The sequence below is a fragment of the Lycorma delicatula genome, chromosome 4 (assembly GCF_047948215.1).
Source record: "Lycorma delicatula isolate Av1 chromosome 4, ASM4794821v1, whole genome shotgun sequence".
NCBI classification, from domain to species: domain Eukaryota; kingdom Metazoa; phylum Arthropoda; class Insecta; order Hemiptera; family Fulgoridae; genus Lycorma; species Lycorma delicatula.
In genome coordinates, this window is record NC_134458.1 from 122,031,058 (window position 1) to 122,047,910 (window position 16,853).

General features: G+C 31.8%; 1 protein-coding gene across 2 annotated transcripts in view; it reads right to left on the reverse strand.

Annotated features, from left to right (window-relative positions):
- Positions 1-782: 782 nt before the first annotated feature.
- Positions 783-16,853, reverse strand: part of Trxr1 (Thioredoxin reductase 1) — a 49,142-nt gene continuing 33,071 nt past the window's right edge. For both annotated transcript variants that reach the window (XM_075364096.1, XM_075364095.1), the window contains exons 5-9: positions 12,435-12,655; positions 10,100-10,279; positions 5,857-6,045; positions 4,004-4,173; positions 783-1,778 (exon numbers count right to left, since the gene is read on the reverse strand). In XM_075364096.1, coding sequence (XP_075220211.1) covers positions 1,649-1,778; positions 4,004-4,173; positions 5,857-6,045; positions 10,100-10,279; positions 12,435-12,655 — 890 coding nt within the window. In that variant the 3' untranslated portion in view covers positions 783-1,648. The remainder of the gene's footprint in view (positions 1,779-4,003; positions 4,174-5,856; positions 6,046-10,099; positions 10,280-12,434; positions 12,656-16,853) is intronic.

A 16,853-nucleotide genomic window follows, 5' to 3' on the forward strand; every position in this document is an offset into this window, starting at 1 on the left:
TGTCTTAAATTAGGTATCTTATGTGATGCCCACTCCTTTAGTTGTTTCTCAGGTAGCTGAACAGGAACTTCAATAATCGTAGAATGGATGCTTTGATATGATCACCGGGTGTTGATATGTTAGGTCATCAAGGTCAGGGATCTATAGTGATTGATGTTCTGACCACTTTAAAATGAGTGATATATCTGTGACACTTCTCCACATGCTTGCTGAAGCATTTGAAATTTATTTGTAAAATTTTTAGAGTTTAAAACGAACTTAAATGCATACACATTGTTCTTCAATATCTCTCACCTTCACTTGTTAAGAATCGAATAACAGGTTGTTTGATTCAGCACTATTTATTGTGTTCTTAACACCCAACATATTTTATTTTGAAAGCTTGCTGCTATACCTAGCATCAATGGTCAGAAAATACTCCATGCATCAGTCACCACATTAGACAAATGTTTTTTTAAAAAAAAATCCTCAGGTATGAAATGTTGAAATTTACTAAAATAGGGATACTTTTATGTATAATTTGTATTATTCCTAAAGGTTTTTCTTAAATATAACTTAATGAACATTCTGTAATTTGTATTCAGTAAACTTAAAAATGATATAAAAAATTAAACTATTTTTTGGCAAGAAAAACAAAATCTTCCTATTTGGTTAGTTACACAGTATGCATCCTATTCAAAATTTTCTTAAAAACCCTTAAGTTGTGCGGTACCGTTTCAAGGAAAAAATAAAATATACCTAAAATTATTCACATAATAGGGGTTGAATTAAGAAAACATTGATAAACAAAATACATCAGTTTTATTCACTTTTAACAAATGTAACTGATATTATTGCATGAATTTACTATAAAATAGATAATTTTTAAAAAATCTTAAAAACTAAAAACCCTTTATCCATTTAATTAATAACCTCACAATTTTTAAATATAATTATCACATAATATTATTTAACCTTTTTATTAAAAAAACAGCAAAAATAAGTATGGTACACACATTTAAATATTAATGTTTAGAAGCTTTGTGACTATTTTAAACAGATGTAATAGTAATATTTAATTATAACTGATAAAATTTAAAAAACACAATTGCTTAGAATATTATATATATATATATATATATATAATCAAACAAAATACAATAATTTTAAAAGCTTAAGGATTCTGGACATGTATTTAATATTAACAGTTTTTCAACTGAATAAATTTAATATTATCATGAAACTTCTCGTCTTATTTATTTATTATAGAAATGTTAGATAAAAAAAAAAATATGCATTTTAACTATTTTAAGTAATAATTTCAATAAATTATTAATACATATAGCTTGGATTTGTACAATAACTATAAAACAAACAAAAAATCAATTAAAATAAATCAGAAGTTTATTTTGATAAACATTACACATATTTTGGTACAAACCAAAAGTAAAAAGTATATCACACTTCCAATTAGACACAGTCATCTTGTGTTTATAATAGATATTTATTTAATATTGCATATAAAAGAAATTCATTTTAAAATATTTCTACAAATGGGTTTTAATAATAAAATAATAACGGTGATTATGATATTAATAATGTCAAAGTGAGTTTCAGTGAGGTGGGGAGTAATGGTTAATGAGTGTAATCTCAATGAATACTGTTTCATTTAACTGCAGCAACTCTGCGGTTTTGGATCCAATCCACTACGTTTTGTGATGCAAACTCTAGTCAATTCTTCTGCTAAAGTTGGATGTATGCCAACTGTATTCTGCAGCTGTTCTATTGTCAAACCACACCTGAAATGTACAAAGGCACAAAATGAAATTCCACTATATCTTATAAATATCTATTTTTCATACAATATAATATTTTAGGCCTGTTTTCTCCAACCACAGGTAATTGCGCTTTGTAAATGACATTAATTTGAAATAAGTAAAATTTCCCAATCTCCCTCATTGTTATAATGTACGAGGCTCACTGATAAATTTTACACATATATGCATAGCATTGGAATGAAATAAAAAATGAATGGAAATATAATAAAATGCAGTATTTATTTCTCAATATAATTCCCGTTTACACTGATACACTTTTCCCAATGTGTGACAAGTTTTTGCATTCAGTCACTGAAAAATTCTGGCAATCTTTCTCAGATCCAAGTGACCACAGCTTCCTTCACTCATCATTGGTGGTGTAATGATTACCTTTGAGATCCCTCTCAAGCCAAATCCGGTGAGTATGGTAGATGCAGAATAGGCTCAAACTTCAGCTTGTGGAGAGCCATCGGAATTTGCATGGTACCCATTATGCACAATTTTTACAGTAACCCAATTGCTCAATAATACGGCCTACTTGTTCTTTAGATAGGACAAACTGAATAACGATGCGTTGCTGGGTGATTCGCCAGTCACTTTGAAGCAAATCGTCCACCTCCTTTTGATGTTTCTCATCAGTCACAGATAAACTGGTTGTCCGCTGCGAGGTGCATCCTCAATTGTCGCTTTTCAAGCTTCACATTTGTGAAATTTCAACGCCCCCCACATATTCACAGTACTCCTATCAACAGTTTCACTACCGTAAACTGCTTTTAAATGATGAAAAATATTCAAAAGGATTCATATTTTCTGCTGTTAAAAATTTGATCACTGCAAGCTGTTTTAACTATATTGATCAATTGGCCATACTCGACTCCATTTTAACTACTACTGAAAACAAACTGGTAAACTGATTTTAACGCATTATCACAGGTTTGTAGAGGGGAATTTTAGCTATCACACCCAACTCAATAGTACCTTTTTTCTTTGTGTAGCATGCTAATGTGCAAAATTTATCAGCTGAGCCTTGTATGCTGATGATTGCATAATAAACAAACTAATAGATGTGTTGAACTTTTGAAACAAATATTTTTAAAATAACAACATATTTTGCGTGGCAGTAATGTATAAAATTTAAAGCATTGTGCTTACCACGGCAGGTGATTATTATCTGACCCCTTTTGACTGATGCTCTTTTGCAGAGTGGTAGGAAGGGGGTTCCCTACTTTACATAAAAAATTGCATCTTCGAACTTGGCCCCATTTCAAAGGAAACTCCACTTAAAAGATTTTTGAGTGGTTCAAATATCTTATTTGTATAAATGCAATCATAGCAGCAGCAGAATGGTAAGTGACCCAGGTCTCATAATTGAAAGGTTGGGGATTTGAGTCTCTGTGTAGATTTGTTTTAACTTTTATTTTTTTCCTTGCATATACATTAACGCAGATGATTTTTTTATTATATATTATTTATAACAATAAGAAGAATCTGGAAAAAACTATAAATTTCATGTTTGCTGAATATTTTTTTTGGGTGTTCATAAAAGTTTTATAAACTTACGAGAATGGGAGTAAACGAGGAAAGAAGGATTAATAAATAGAAAACAAACAGATAACAGGCCTATTATATAGTCCTGACTTGGCTCCATCCGATTTCCACTTGTTTGGTCCACTCAAGGAGACACGTAAAAAAATGTTACAAGACTTTAATGCAATGATGACATCAAAGAAAATTTGCTAAATTGGTTCTGACTTCAAGACAAAGATTTCTTTACATCAATTATAAATAAGCTGATTCCAGAAATGGGATAAGACTATATTGAAAAATGAAAAAAGTCAATTAAATAAACTGTTAAGCTCCAGAGCAATTTGTATCTTTGTTACTGAATGTCCCTTATATACTACTGGTTTAAATTTTCTAGCCCAAGAACTTGTCAGATATATACAAAAGAAAAAAAAAACCTCATAAAGATGTAAAAATATTAAGATTTTTGTATAGAAAAATGATTCAACTAATCATTTGATTAAATTTAAGTAGTGCAGTCGTTAAATTAGACCGACTGAGTCAATTGCATTAAAAATGTATTATTTTTCTTTATAATTTTGAAATAAAGCTCATAAAATTTCACTCTAACTATAGTTTATTAGAGAGAAAACACTATTTTGGTCCATTTCACTTAAAAAATAATAGTAATAAAAAAAACATACTTAACAGCAGCAGAGAAACCCTGAATTACTTCTCCAGCATTGGAACCAACAAAATGCATTCCAAGTACTTTTTGTGGAGCCACCCTTAAACTAATGACTTTCAAATAACAATGTTTAGGGTCACGCTGTGGAATAAACCACTCAGTTGGCTTGTAGAAAGCATGGTAAACCTAAAATAAAAAAATTGAAGTAGATTATGGTAAGTTTAAGATCACAGTAACAGTTTTAAAAAGAAAAGCACACGACTCTTCATCAACATCCGCATATGCAGTAAGCTACTTGATGGTGTCCAGTAACTATAACATTGGATGTTTGTATGTCATTTTAGTCATGTTAGTTTTGTTTATTTTATTTTAGTCATATATCCTATTCATAAGTAACTAATACTATTATTCAATTATTGATATAGGTATTTCTAATAAATTAATAACAAAAAGATGAAAATATACTACTGATCCTAATCTATAACAGTCTATGCAAAATATGAATTTATTCTAAGATTTGAGAAAAGGGTTACAGTACCCAAAAGTAAAAACAAATTAACTATGATGTCATTTACTGAGGTACTAAAACTTTGATTAATGTAAAATGTGATAAAATCAATAGATAAGATACACATATTTATCCACATGACAATCTGATGAACCTTGGAAAACAACTGCTGACATGCAAGGGTATGGAAGTAAATTAAATATAAGTAAATTGATTACAGTAAGTGAATTGATGGCAAATGACCACGGTCATGAAAATCATACCAATGGCTTATATTACACAATAGTTAATAAATAAAGTGTAAATGTAATGTGTAAAGTGTAGGTTGCCATAAATATATGGCACGGGAACTGGATGCATAATTGACAAAAGTGATGCTATTGAAGCAGTACTAGTGATTTTACACAATTAAGGTATGCAGCTCTAGAGTGGCAACTTCCTGTATTGTTTGTTCTTTGAAAGAAGGACTTCACAAATTGTTTAACAGTACATTTTCATTTTTTTTTAGCATTTAATCTTTTATCAATTAATTTAACATGACAATACATAAAGCTAATGATTTTCATTAAGACTACTTTACAGTTTGTATTATTAACTGTATATAGTTCACTGAGCAATTAATTATAATACATAAATAAATTCTTTACATATGCTGAAAAATAAAGCACACTTTCAATTAATATAAATGTACAAATTTTTCTCTCTTTATGTCTGGTTGGATTATCCTGATTTGGATTTTACTGTATTTCTATTATCAATTGAATATTTACAGTTTATCATAATCTTTGTTTCATCATGAAACTGTCTTATTATTATTATTATTATTATTATTATTATTATTATCATCACTAGTATATGTAAGCATGGCTAGGCATGAAAATCTGAAACCAAAGGAAGCACAGCACGTGCACACAAAAAAGAAAAAAAATGCTGCAAACCAAAAACCTGCTTTTTATCCAAAGTGATTGTTCATTGACCAAAATAAATGAAGGTGGAGGAAAATATGTAATTTTAACTAAAAATGTTATCTGCCTTATTTTTTAAAATAAGGCCTATTATAAGAGTGGCCTTATAACAAGGCTGTAGCCGAATTACAGATTTGTAGCTGGTCTTCTCAAAGCTAAACATTTCTACAACAGAGCCATCTAAAGCATATTCAAACCCAGTTAAAGGAAGTGATCTGAACCAAACTCCACTTTTATCATGTAATAATGTCATTAAATCTGGTCAATAATGATGATGATTCAATGCACTGAAGAAATACAGTAAAAGGAAGGTAGTTATCGCTAAGTATTCTGAAAACTCGTTTTCATAGAAAATTATTAACAATTATTAAAAGAATAAATATATATTTTTTATACCTCAATATTTTCTTCACCATAATTTAAAATAGCTCTTTCTTCACTTAAACCTACACATCCATATTCAAGTGGTGTAAATACAGTGGTTGCTATGTTGTCGTAATCCATAGTCAGTTGGCCACCACCAAATATCCGACGAGCTAGTAATTTACCTGCATGGACTGCGACAGGTGTTAATTCTGGTTTATTCTACAGAATAAATAAACATAAAATTAATGTACATGACTCATAAAAATTTATATGCTTATGATTCCATTTATTATAATGTAGCTATTAATAAATAGAATCTCATGACATGGTGTTAACATTTGTAGATTTCAAGAAAGCTTATAATACATTCACAGAGAATCCTTACTAAAAATTCTAAGACACCGTGGACTACATAGTAAATTAATAAACATGATAAAATTGACCTTCACAAATACTAAGTTGAAGGTAAAATTCAGAGGCAAGCTGTCGGAACCATTTGAGATCAAAACAGTGCCAAGGCGATGGGCTCTCATCATTATCATTCAACTGAGCTCTAGAAATGGTAATAAGGGAATGGCTTAAAAAAATGCCCCCAAAAGTAAAAATAGACTGAAAAATCAAAACAAACTGTCTTGGTTTTGCTGACGACTTGGCACAGCTAGCAAATGACATTGACGCAGCTAAATCAACAGATATTAGAACTTCAAAACAATGCAAATAAAATTGGCCCCAAAATATCATTCAAAAAGACAGAAATTATGTCCCAAAAACCATCATGATTAAAAGAAGTAAATATAAATGGTAATAAAATCAGAATAGTAACCCAATTTATATAACTCTGAGAAATAATAACAAACAATCTAAACAAAAAAACCTCAATCCAAATAAGAAGAAACAAACTAGCTAAAGCTCAAAAATTAACCTGGTACACTTACAATAAAAAAATGCATATCAAAATGCAAAAATAAGACACTACAATACAATTATAAAATCAGAAGTCAGTTATGCAGCAGAAACACTCTTCTACCTGAACAATCAGACAGACAGACTCAAGAAAATCGAAAGAAGAATTGTAAGAACCTGCATCAATAAAAAGTACCAGGACAGGCAGTGGTGGATTGTGCCCAATAAACTAATGTACAAAGAGTCAGAACCCATCATTGATACCATGTATAAGAGGAAACTAGGATTCTTTGGACATATCATGAGGATGCAAGAATCAAGACTTCTCAAACAGCTAGTACAGTACAAACTCGACTTGAAAAACACCTAGACAGGATGTAGATGGATCAGAGAAATAAGAGAAGATCTGAAGGAAATTAACCTTACACCAAAAGATACTACAGATAAGATAAAATTAAACAAGAAAATCAAGAACAAAAACATTTGCTACACTCACAAGAAAAAACTCACAACATGAAAATTTTCAACACTGGAAAGAGCACAAAGATCGAAACGTATGAAAAAGTACTAGCCATCAAAGAGACTTTCATAATAAACTGACTAAAGTGATCCCATGCAGTCATAAAAAATAATAAATAAGATCTCAATATATATCAACTTTAGCATAAGGTGCATTAAAGAATTACTTAACAGACAAAAATTTATCAGCATCATGGAGAATATTTTTTAATAACTAATTCACCAAGTACTTTTTGAATTTAGGTGAACAATATTAAAATCTAGTTGATGCTCACATGTTTAAAAAAAAAAAACTAAATGGAATTTAACAACTGAAAATGTAGTTACTTTTAAATATTTTGAACTTTTTCTTAAACAGACAAAATATGAGGTCTGTTCAAAAAATAACTGAACCTTTTTAATTATGCACCAACAGACATTTAGTGACATGCGGTTGGCAGCTGTGTTCTGTATAACCTCCTCTGTAACCACATGTTATTGGATTGTTGATATCTCGTTTAGTTTTCGTGTTATTATAATTTGAGTGCAATGTGTTTAAGTGTTAGTAGTGATTTTTGTAATGTGTGTTTTTCGGGAGCAATGATACAATGTAAAATTTTGTGTGAAACTGGGGAAAACTTTCACAGAAACTTTTTCAAGTTTTGAAACAAGCTCACGGAGATTATGCTCTGGGTTGTATGCAATGCTGCAAATGGTTTTCATGATTTAAAAGTGGTCATCAGTCAATTAAAGATGACCCTCGACCAAGAAGGCCTTCGACTTCAACTGATGACACACACATTCAGAAAATCAATGATCTGGTGCGTGCAAATCGCCGATTGACTATCAGAGAACTTGTAGAAAGAGTTAGCATCTTGATTGGATCATGCCATGATATTGAACATGCATAGAGTTGTAGCAAAGTTTGTTCCTTGTTTGACGACTGAACAGCAGAAAGAACATTAAGTGGATAATTGCTGGAAACTCCTTGAACAAGCTGATGATGAAACATTCATGCAAAGGATCGTAACAGGAGACGAAAGGTGGGTTGGGTTTATGGCTATGACATTGAAACAAACGTCATCAAAAAGTCACATTACAAAAATCGCTACATTACATGTTGTAATCAAACAACAGTAACACAAAAACTAAACAAGATATCAACAATCCAAGAACATGTGGTTACAGAGGAGGTTATGCGGAACATAATGCTACCAAATACACATCACTAAATATCTCCATTGGCGAAAAAAAAAGTTCAGTTATTTCTTGAACAGACCTCATATAGGGAATATTAGCTAGTTAGTACTCATTTCTGAACAAGGTTAGTTTTGATACAATATTCATTTATCCCAAAATATAACTGAAAATTATATAAGAGAATTGTGAATTCACACAGGCATCATTTAAAATTTTTTCAACATTGTTTAAGAATTTAAGAATAATAAATAAAACCTTGGTGAATTTTTTTTCAGGTATATCAATAAGATTAACCCAAGTAAAAAATTCATACACTGTTAAAACAAAAAAAAATAACAATATTTGACTGATTTATTACTTAGAAATAGGAAGACCTAATTACCATTTATGTAATTAGAATGGAGAATTATTGCTAAAATTTTTGAATAAAAAAAAAAACCCCACCCACGAATTATGGTTACTACTTTTATGCTGTTATTGTTAATATATATATATTTTTAAAATGATTAAACAAACCACCTAGTATATAATATTGAGAAAAGTCATATCTTACCTTAATTTTGTTATTTAGAATAACAGAATTATTTCAATCATGACTAAGGATGCAGGATCCTGCAAAAAGTACTTTCATGAAAAATTAAGGTAAGATATGTCTTATCTCAATATTATATATTCTGTACTAGGTGGTTTATTTAATAGAATATAAGTATAATTTAACAGTACAGAGGAATATTGTAAATCTTAAAAGAATAATTTCAGTAAAGTAAAATATATATATATAGATAGTTCATTTTGAATGTTGACTTCAATTAGGCCAACTATTCATATAAACGAAGAATAATGGAAAGGGAAATTAAAAACTTTCCTTTTCCAATTTGTAAATGTGTTTTAATTCCTGTTGGATAAATAAGAAAAGCAATAATTCATAAGCTTCATTTCTTAATATATTCTGAACCAAAGCTTTGTTTCACACACTTTTGTTTTATATAATTTTTTCCCAAGTTACATCAATGAATTTCAAATGGTTTCTTAGGGATAAACATCAAAACAAACACCTTAAAATATTTAAAAACTTTAATAGTGAAGTTACTTCTCTTTCAGACAATAGATATGTAGTAATGAAATATCCTGACCCCGTAGGGGAAGATACCCTCCATGTGGCAGTTTCGGTCACCATGCCACTCCCCTCCGTACTTAGTCCTTATGGGCTTTACTGGAGGTCATCTTCAGAACCTCGGTAAAAGGCATCTCTCAGCCTCGTTCTTCCCTAAGTCTGGATGCCACTGATGTGAATACCACATGTGATATTCCCATTGGTGAATACATCGATGGGAATAACAAGGAAATGTCTAAAACAAAGCACATCTATGTCGAGTCTTTAACAAGACCGAGTGACATGAAGGGACTGAAATTCAAAATGCAACTACCTACCCAACAGGTTAGTACTTGTTCAAGTTCAAAAGTACCCAAGATACTTTTGAACTTGAACATATTTAATACGAAGGTCAGATGCCTCAGGTTTCAATAATGAAATTATAAACATCTCATACAATACTGTTTACTATTTGCCCATAAAAACATATCCTGCAAAATGAAATATAACAAGAATAAATATAAGCCATTAAAATGCTAAGTTAATTAAAGACAAAGATTTTTAAACTAGTTTACTTACAAGAAGTACATCACCAACAGCATAAATATGAGGAACATTTGTCTGTTCATCCACAGCATCAATTTTTCCAGTAACCTGATCGTACTTAACACCAGCTTTATCTAAATTTAGAGTATCCGTTGTAGGCCGTCTGCCAGTAGCACACAGTACAGTATCAAAAATTCTTTCATGAACTGAATTCTGAAATATATACGATAAAAATCAACAAAAAAACCTCAAGTTATGGATTTGTTAATTTTTAAACTAGAACTGTATAGTATAAAAATTATTTTTATACCAGATTAATATATAATAAAATGAATTAAAGATAACCTTTTAAGCAGTTGGGCTTCTATAACTGTCAGCTAAAAAAATGAACAATACCAAAATTTCACCAGAATCAAACATTATTCAATATCAATGACATGGGAAATTATAAAATTAAATGTCTCTTTAAACAGGCAGCAATTACTATTGTTTTATTTTAATTTATTTTCAAGTTGCTACTCCCTTAGATAATACAGGTGTTGTGAAAATTGTGTTTAAAACGAAGCAGTTACCGTTATGATACTCAACCTCTGAGATAGCACTCAAAAGACGAAAAATATTAGTTTAGGACCAAGATATTTTTTTTTTAGCTTTACACTCACATTCTGAGGATTTTTAAAATCAATTATAGATAAATAAACTGTATTTTTTAAAAAATATTCTACATAAAACTGATGCTTAAACTTTTCACTTGAAGTTTATGTATTTATGAGAGGTTATCTCTAAAGTAAAGACAGTTTCATTGTGAAAAATTTATTCTGAAAACTTTATAAATATTTTTTATTTCTCTTAAACTACATACCTTATACTACTTCTCTATATAATTGCCACATGAATTAAGACATTTATTGTAGTGATACACCAGCTTCAATATACCCTCATTATATTCTTCTGCTACTAGTCCATTCAGCTACTGATTAACAGCAATTTTAAGTTCATCATCATCCGCGAATTGCTTTCCACTCAAAAATTCTTTCAATTTCCCAAACAAATGGTAATCAAAAGGAGCTAAGTCTGAATTATATAGTGGTTGATTGTAAATTTCCAATCCAAATGTTCTCAGTAAATCATGTGTCAGACCCCAAAAATGTGGATGTTCATTATCATAAAGCAGTAAAACTATGTCGATCAGCCGTCCATGTCACCAATTTTGAATGGCGCGCCGTAACTTACGTTAAGTTTTGCAATAGACTTCTGCATTTACAGTCATTCCATGTAGCATGAAAACAATCAGCAGTATGCCAAACTGATCCCAAAATACTGTGGCTACCAATCTGCACCCAAATGGCTGTAGCTTGACGTTTGTTGGTGACTGAGGATGATGCCATTCACTTGACTGCCGTTTTCTCTCTGGTGTGTACTACGAAATCCATGTTTCATTGCCGGTAACAATTGAATTATGGAACTCATCACCTTTTTCTGTATAGCGCATCAAAAATTCCAAAGCAGATCCCTTCAGATTTTTTTGTGATGTTCCCTTAAGATGTGCGACACCCAACATGCACAAACTTTTCTGAAGCCTAAATGGTCATGAACAATGAGACCAATAACAGCTCTTGAAACATCAGGAAAAAGAAGGGCCAGGTCAGAAGTCGTTGAGCGATGATCTTTTCTGGTTTCATCATTGATGTGTTTCAACAAGTCCTTGGTGATTATCAAGGGCCTCCCTGAATGTTCATCATGCACATTAATTGTTATTTCTAAATCTTTTTTTTTATTTCACTCCATTTTCAGTTGTTTCTTTTATGCATTACATTATCACTGTACATCGCAACCAACTGCCTATGAATTTCAGCCGGATTAAAGTTTTGATGGTTTAAAAATCATGACTCCACGTATTTCACAGTTGGCAGCAACATCGATTTCCTATTTATTTTATAACGTAATAACTCACACATAATCAAAGATACTACAACGTGACAACTTACAGCCAACAATGCAATGTGTACATTATTAGTGTGGCCATGAATGACACAGTTTTGCTAACCTTAAGGAGAGAAATTTCCCAGTGGTATTTACTTTAGAGATATCCCGATGGTTAACATATTATATTTCTCCTAAGATGCCACTATCTTTTTGGTTAATTTTTTTTTAAACCAAACTACATCTAATATGGTTAAAAAAAAGGTTAACTTATGTATAAATGCAAATCAGCTAAGATCTACACGTATTTTTAAAAATATAGTAATTAAAATATGACACTGATGTGTGCAACAAATTAAGCTTTAAATATTGAAGTTAAAAGCATCATAATATTTTGAATAACATAAAATAAACAAATTATATGCTTAAAAATAATTACACTTACATCACTTTTATTAAGAAAGGTGACCTTATATTTATTGTCAGGTGTAGGTTGGACTTTTTTAGGTTCACACTTTAATAAAAATTCAACTCCTTTTTCAGTCATATAATCTTGTATAAGCGATGCCATTCCCTGATCAAACTCCCTTAAAACAACAGATCGCACCATAACTGTGGCTGGATAACCTAAACCTTTCAAAAATCCAGCACATTCTAATCCAATATCTAAAAGTATTATTAAGGAAAAACTATTCCAATTAATATTTTTGGTAAATAACAGCATAGATAAAAATACAATAATGAAGCAAGTGTAGAAATGTTAAAAAACAAAGATTTTATTCTTATTGTTTAACAGCACTATTGGACTTCAATGATATGAAGGAATTTATATTAGTTTTATTAAAGATGGTTTTGGCAATAAGCATTTTGTTATTACTTCACAAACATTTAATTTCCAGATGGTCAATTCTTGAAATGTTCCAGTATAATGGAACTATGAGGTTGTACAAAATGAAGCTTGAAAATCAGTGTAAGTCCTTAAAAGCTTTAGAATAAATGGTCAAAAGCAACTGAAAAAGAAAAAAATTTAACTAATCAAATATGGTGATATTTATTTATAGCTCTCATATGTTACTTATATTAAACAGTTTAAATGAATCTAATTTGTTTTATACATAATGACAGTTACTTTGAAGCAGATTTAACATAATTTTAGGTTATCTTGCTTTTGAAAAGATCCTTCAAAATTTTGCTTTTATTGCAGCACAACCAAATATAGCTATGCAGAATTCGATGAATATTACAGACCAATTGAAATAACAGTTCTTTCATAGAAAGATTTTGGTTCATTTTAATATATAAAATCTAATAATGAATAGGCCAGAACACTTTTATGTTTTATTGAAATTATGTCTACCAGTTAAGTAATTAAATTATTTTGATTGTAGTAGTAAAGAAGCTTATGGAAATAGAGTTGCATTTTAAAAACTACCATATTCACAATAATTTTCAATCCAAAATATATTTATAATTTACATTATCTTTTGAAAATTTACTTCAATATCACCTTAAAAACTTTTCTTTACATTTTTTACTCATTGTTTTAAAATATATAAGAAATCCTAATGTTCCTTTTTTTAATAGTTCTTTCTTGATTGTACTTCTATTGCATTATCTTTTAAATTCCTTAATGAATTTTGTGGTTAAAATGGAGGCAAATAAAATAGCCCCTCTGTCTTATTTGTTGTTGAACAGTGTGATTCAATTTAATAAATCTAGCTCATACTCTAATCTTTCTGATAGTCAGTTACCAAAAAAAAAAGGAATCTCTTACAAAGAATCTCACAAAGAAGGAATTCTCTTACAGGAAAGCATGAGAAAATGTCAATAAGGATAAAATTCATGAAATTAGGCAAATTTCTAACATTCAAAACCTCAATGAATGGGCAGTCAACTCAATTATATAAGTATTTATTATTTCATACAATGTTAATAATGTCCAAAATCATGATATTTATACACTTTTATTAAATTGTCTCATTACCCGTGACAATAATCCTGGTAGAAATTAAGCATTTTTTTTGTAGAAAATGATAAAATAGCAAACAATTTCATGCAAAATATTCAGTAATACAATATTGTGCTTTTTTTTGTTTCATTTGATGTTAATATTCAGCTATCTCCTGATTGTAGCCTATACTATTTTATAATTTTAGATGTACACCATTTCTGTCAGCTCCTTATATTAAGAACCAAATCAACTTCTATCATATAGTCAATTACACATTCTAGATTTTGTCAAGGCCAACAGAAAAATGCTTAAAAGACAAGAAAACTAAACATTAAATGAGAGCAAACTTTAACAACTGAATGACATTCATTGAATAAACCCTTACACAAAGGCGGAGAAGGAAATTCATGAAAGACTCGGTGTTTCAATGATCCAAGCGTTTTTGAAATAGCCATGATTTTTTGAAATTTCAGGTGGTGCACCTCCTTTCTTACAGATGTTTAAGAATTTATTCTCCTCAAGGGAGCTTTAAATACTTGAATTATAAGAATGCATTGCAATCCAATGATATACGTATTACTTGGCTCTTTGGTGAACCAGCTAGCACATTACCATGCAAATAAGAGGAAAATGAAAAACAGTTGTAAGAAATAAATTATAAATGAGGGAGTGCGTTTGCAAACTTTAAGTTCCTTTAACTGAGCTAGCTATTAATGCTGAAACTTATGGAACAATTGACTCTAGTGTAATATTGTAAAATAGAGACAGTTAGACAGTAGGCAGTTTAAAAAATATATATCACAACAAGCTAGGAGGAAAAAGCAAAGACTAAGGATCAGAGGCGGCTCTGAATATGACACTGCAGTCAAGTGTTATATAGAGGCAAGGCATCAGCTTAATAGGTCTATCAAGAGAGCCAAAAGGGATCATTGGGCCAGACTCTGCGAGGAGTTCGACAATGATCCCTGGGGTCAGGCATACAAAATCGTCACGAAGAAGTTCGGCAGGCGTTTACCGATATTGAGTGAGCATCACGCCAGGGTCCAGTTTGACGAGCTATTTCCGTGCGAAGAAGAAGCGATTGTCACCTTACCTGATTTTGAGCCCAGGAGATTTACACCTGCCGAACTGAATTGTGCCATTGGCCAGCTTGGCAATAAAAGAAGCCCCGGCGTAAACAGAATTACAGCCGCTATACTTAAAGGATTTTTTAAACAACGGCCTTGGGAAATGACGGACATTGCCAGCCATGGGCTAGAGAATGACTGCTATCCGCAGTGCTGGAGAGAAGCAAGAGTTGTTTTTCTCCCCAAGGGTGGAAATGAACAAGAACAAGTTCGATACAAGCCATTAAGCCTTTTAAATAATATGAGCAATATCGAGAAGATGCTTGCCGCAAGGATTATTGGAGAAATTGAGCAAGGAGTGGGGATTAGCCAAAAGTAATATGGGTTTTGGAAAGGTCGCTCCACAGTGATGGCTGCCAAGAAAGTAGTCTCCTGGATGACAGATGTAAGACGTGGCACCTGGAGGACAAGGAGTGTTCCATTGCTTGTCTCATTGGATATCAAGAATGCGTTTGGCTCCATTAAATAGAGCCATATACATAAGAGCGCTATTAGCAAAAAATGTTAGTCCATATTTGAGGAGGCAAGTAATGAGATACCTCTCTGATAGAACATGCAAGGTGGCAACGCAAGAAGGAGAAATGGAGATAGATATACACAGTGGAGTGCCCCAGGGCTGAGTTTTAGGCCCATTATTATGGGTCTTAACGTTTGATGAGATCTTAAATCTAGACTATCCTGCTGGGGTTGTTATGGCCTATGCCGACGATTTGGTGGTCTTGGCGAGTGACAGGCATGAATTGGAGGCACAAGAAAAGGCCAATTTGGCATTGCAGATAATAAATGGTTGGCTATGTGAAAAGAATCTAACGCTAAATACTAGTAAATGTAATTTTATTACATTTACTGGCAGAAGGATCATCGAGCGGCTAAATATCAAGGTCAATGAACAACAAGTAATAGCAGAAACAGATAGATTAAAGTACTTGGGGGTCACCTTTCAGAGAAATGGTGCATTTACGGAACACATACACAAGGTTTGCAATAGAGCTGATAAGATGACTAAATCTCTTAATATTATTATGACTTCTCAAAGAGCACCTAAAGTGTCTAAAAGGAGGGTTGTTGCGTCCTCGGTTATGTCGTCGATATTATATGCTGTCCCGGTATGGTGGCCTTCAGTACGGATAAAGAAGAACTTGGCATGTTAACTTAGGACCCATAGGAGACTGTTGCTTGGCGTGGTTTCCGCGTACAGGACAGTCTCCTATGAGGCGTTATGCGTTTTATCAGGAGTGCCTCCGATCAACCTTATGGCTCATTTCAGAGTCGAAAGAGATCAAGGTGTTGAAGTTCATGAAGCGAGGCATAGGCTACTAGAGAGATGGCAGGATAGATGGAGCACAGCAGGCCCTGGAGACAGGACCAGAAGGCTAATCCCCAATCTAAGGAACTAGATACATAGAAAACACGGTGAAATAAACTTTTACATGTCACAGTATTTTACAGGACACGGTAGTTTTAATTACTATCTGCATAGAGTTGGTAGAAGGGAAACTGCAGCCTGTATGTACTGTGACTGTGATGATGATGTCGAACATACTTTCACTGTATGTCATAAATGGAGGGAAGAGACAGACAGTATTGACCTGTCATCTGATGGAACTGGGAGACTAATCAATAGCATGTTAAACAGTGAAGAAACTTGGAAAAAAGTTGAGTTGGTCATCAAAAGAATACTTATGCAGAAAAACAACGATGAGAGGAGACTAGGATTTTAAACTTTAGCATAGGGCAGGGTGGACAGCCTCAGTGGTGAGGGCTGACATGCCGAGGAGTGTCGGTT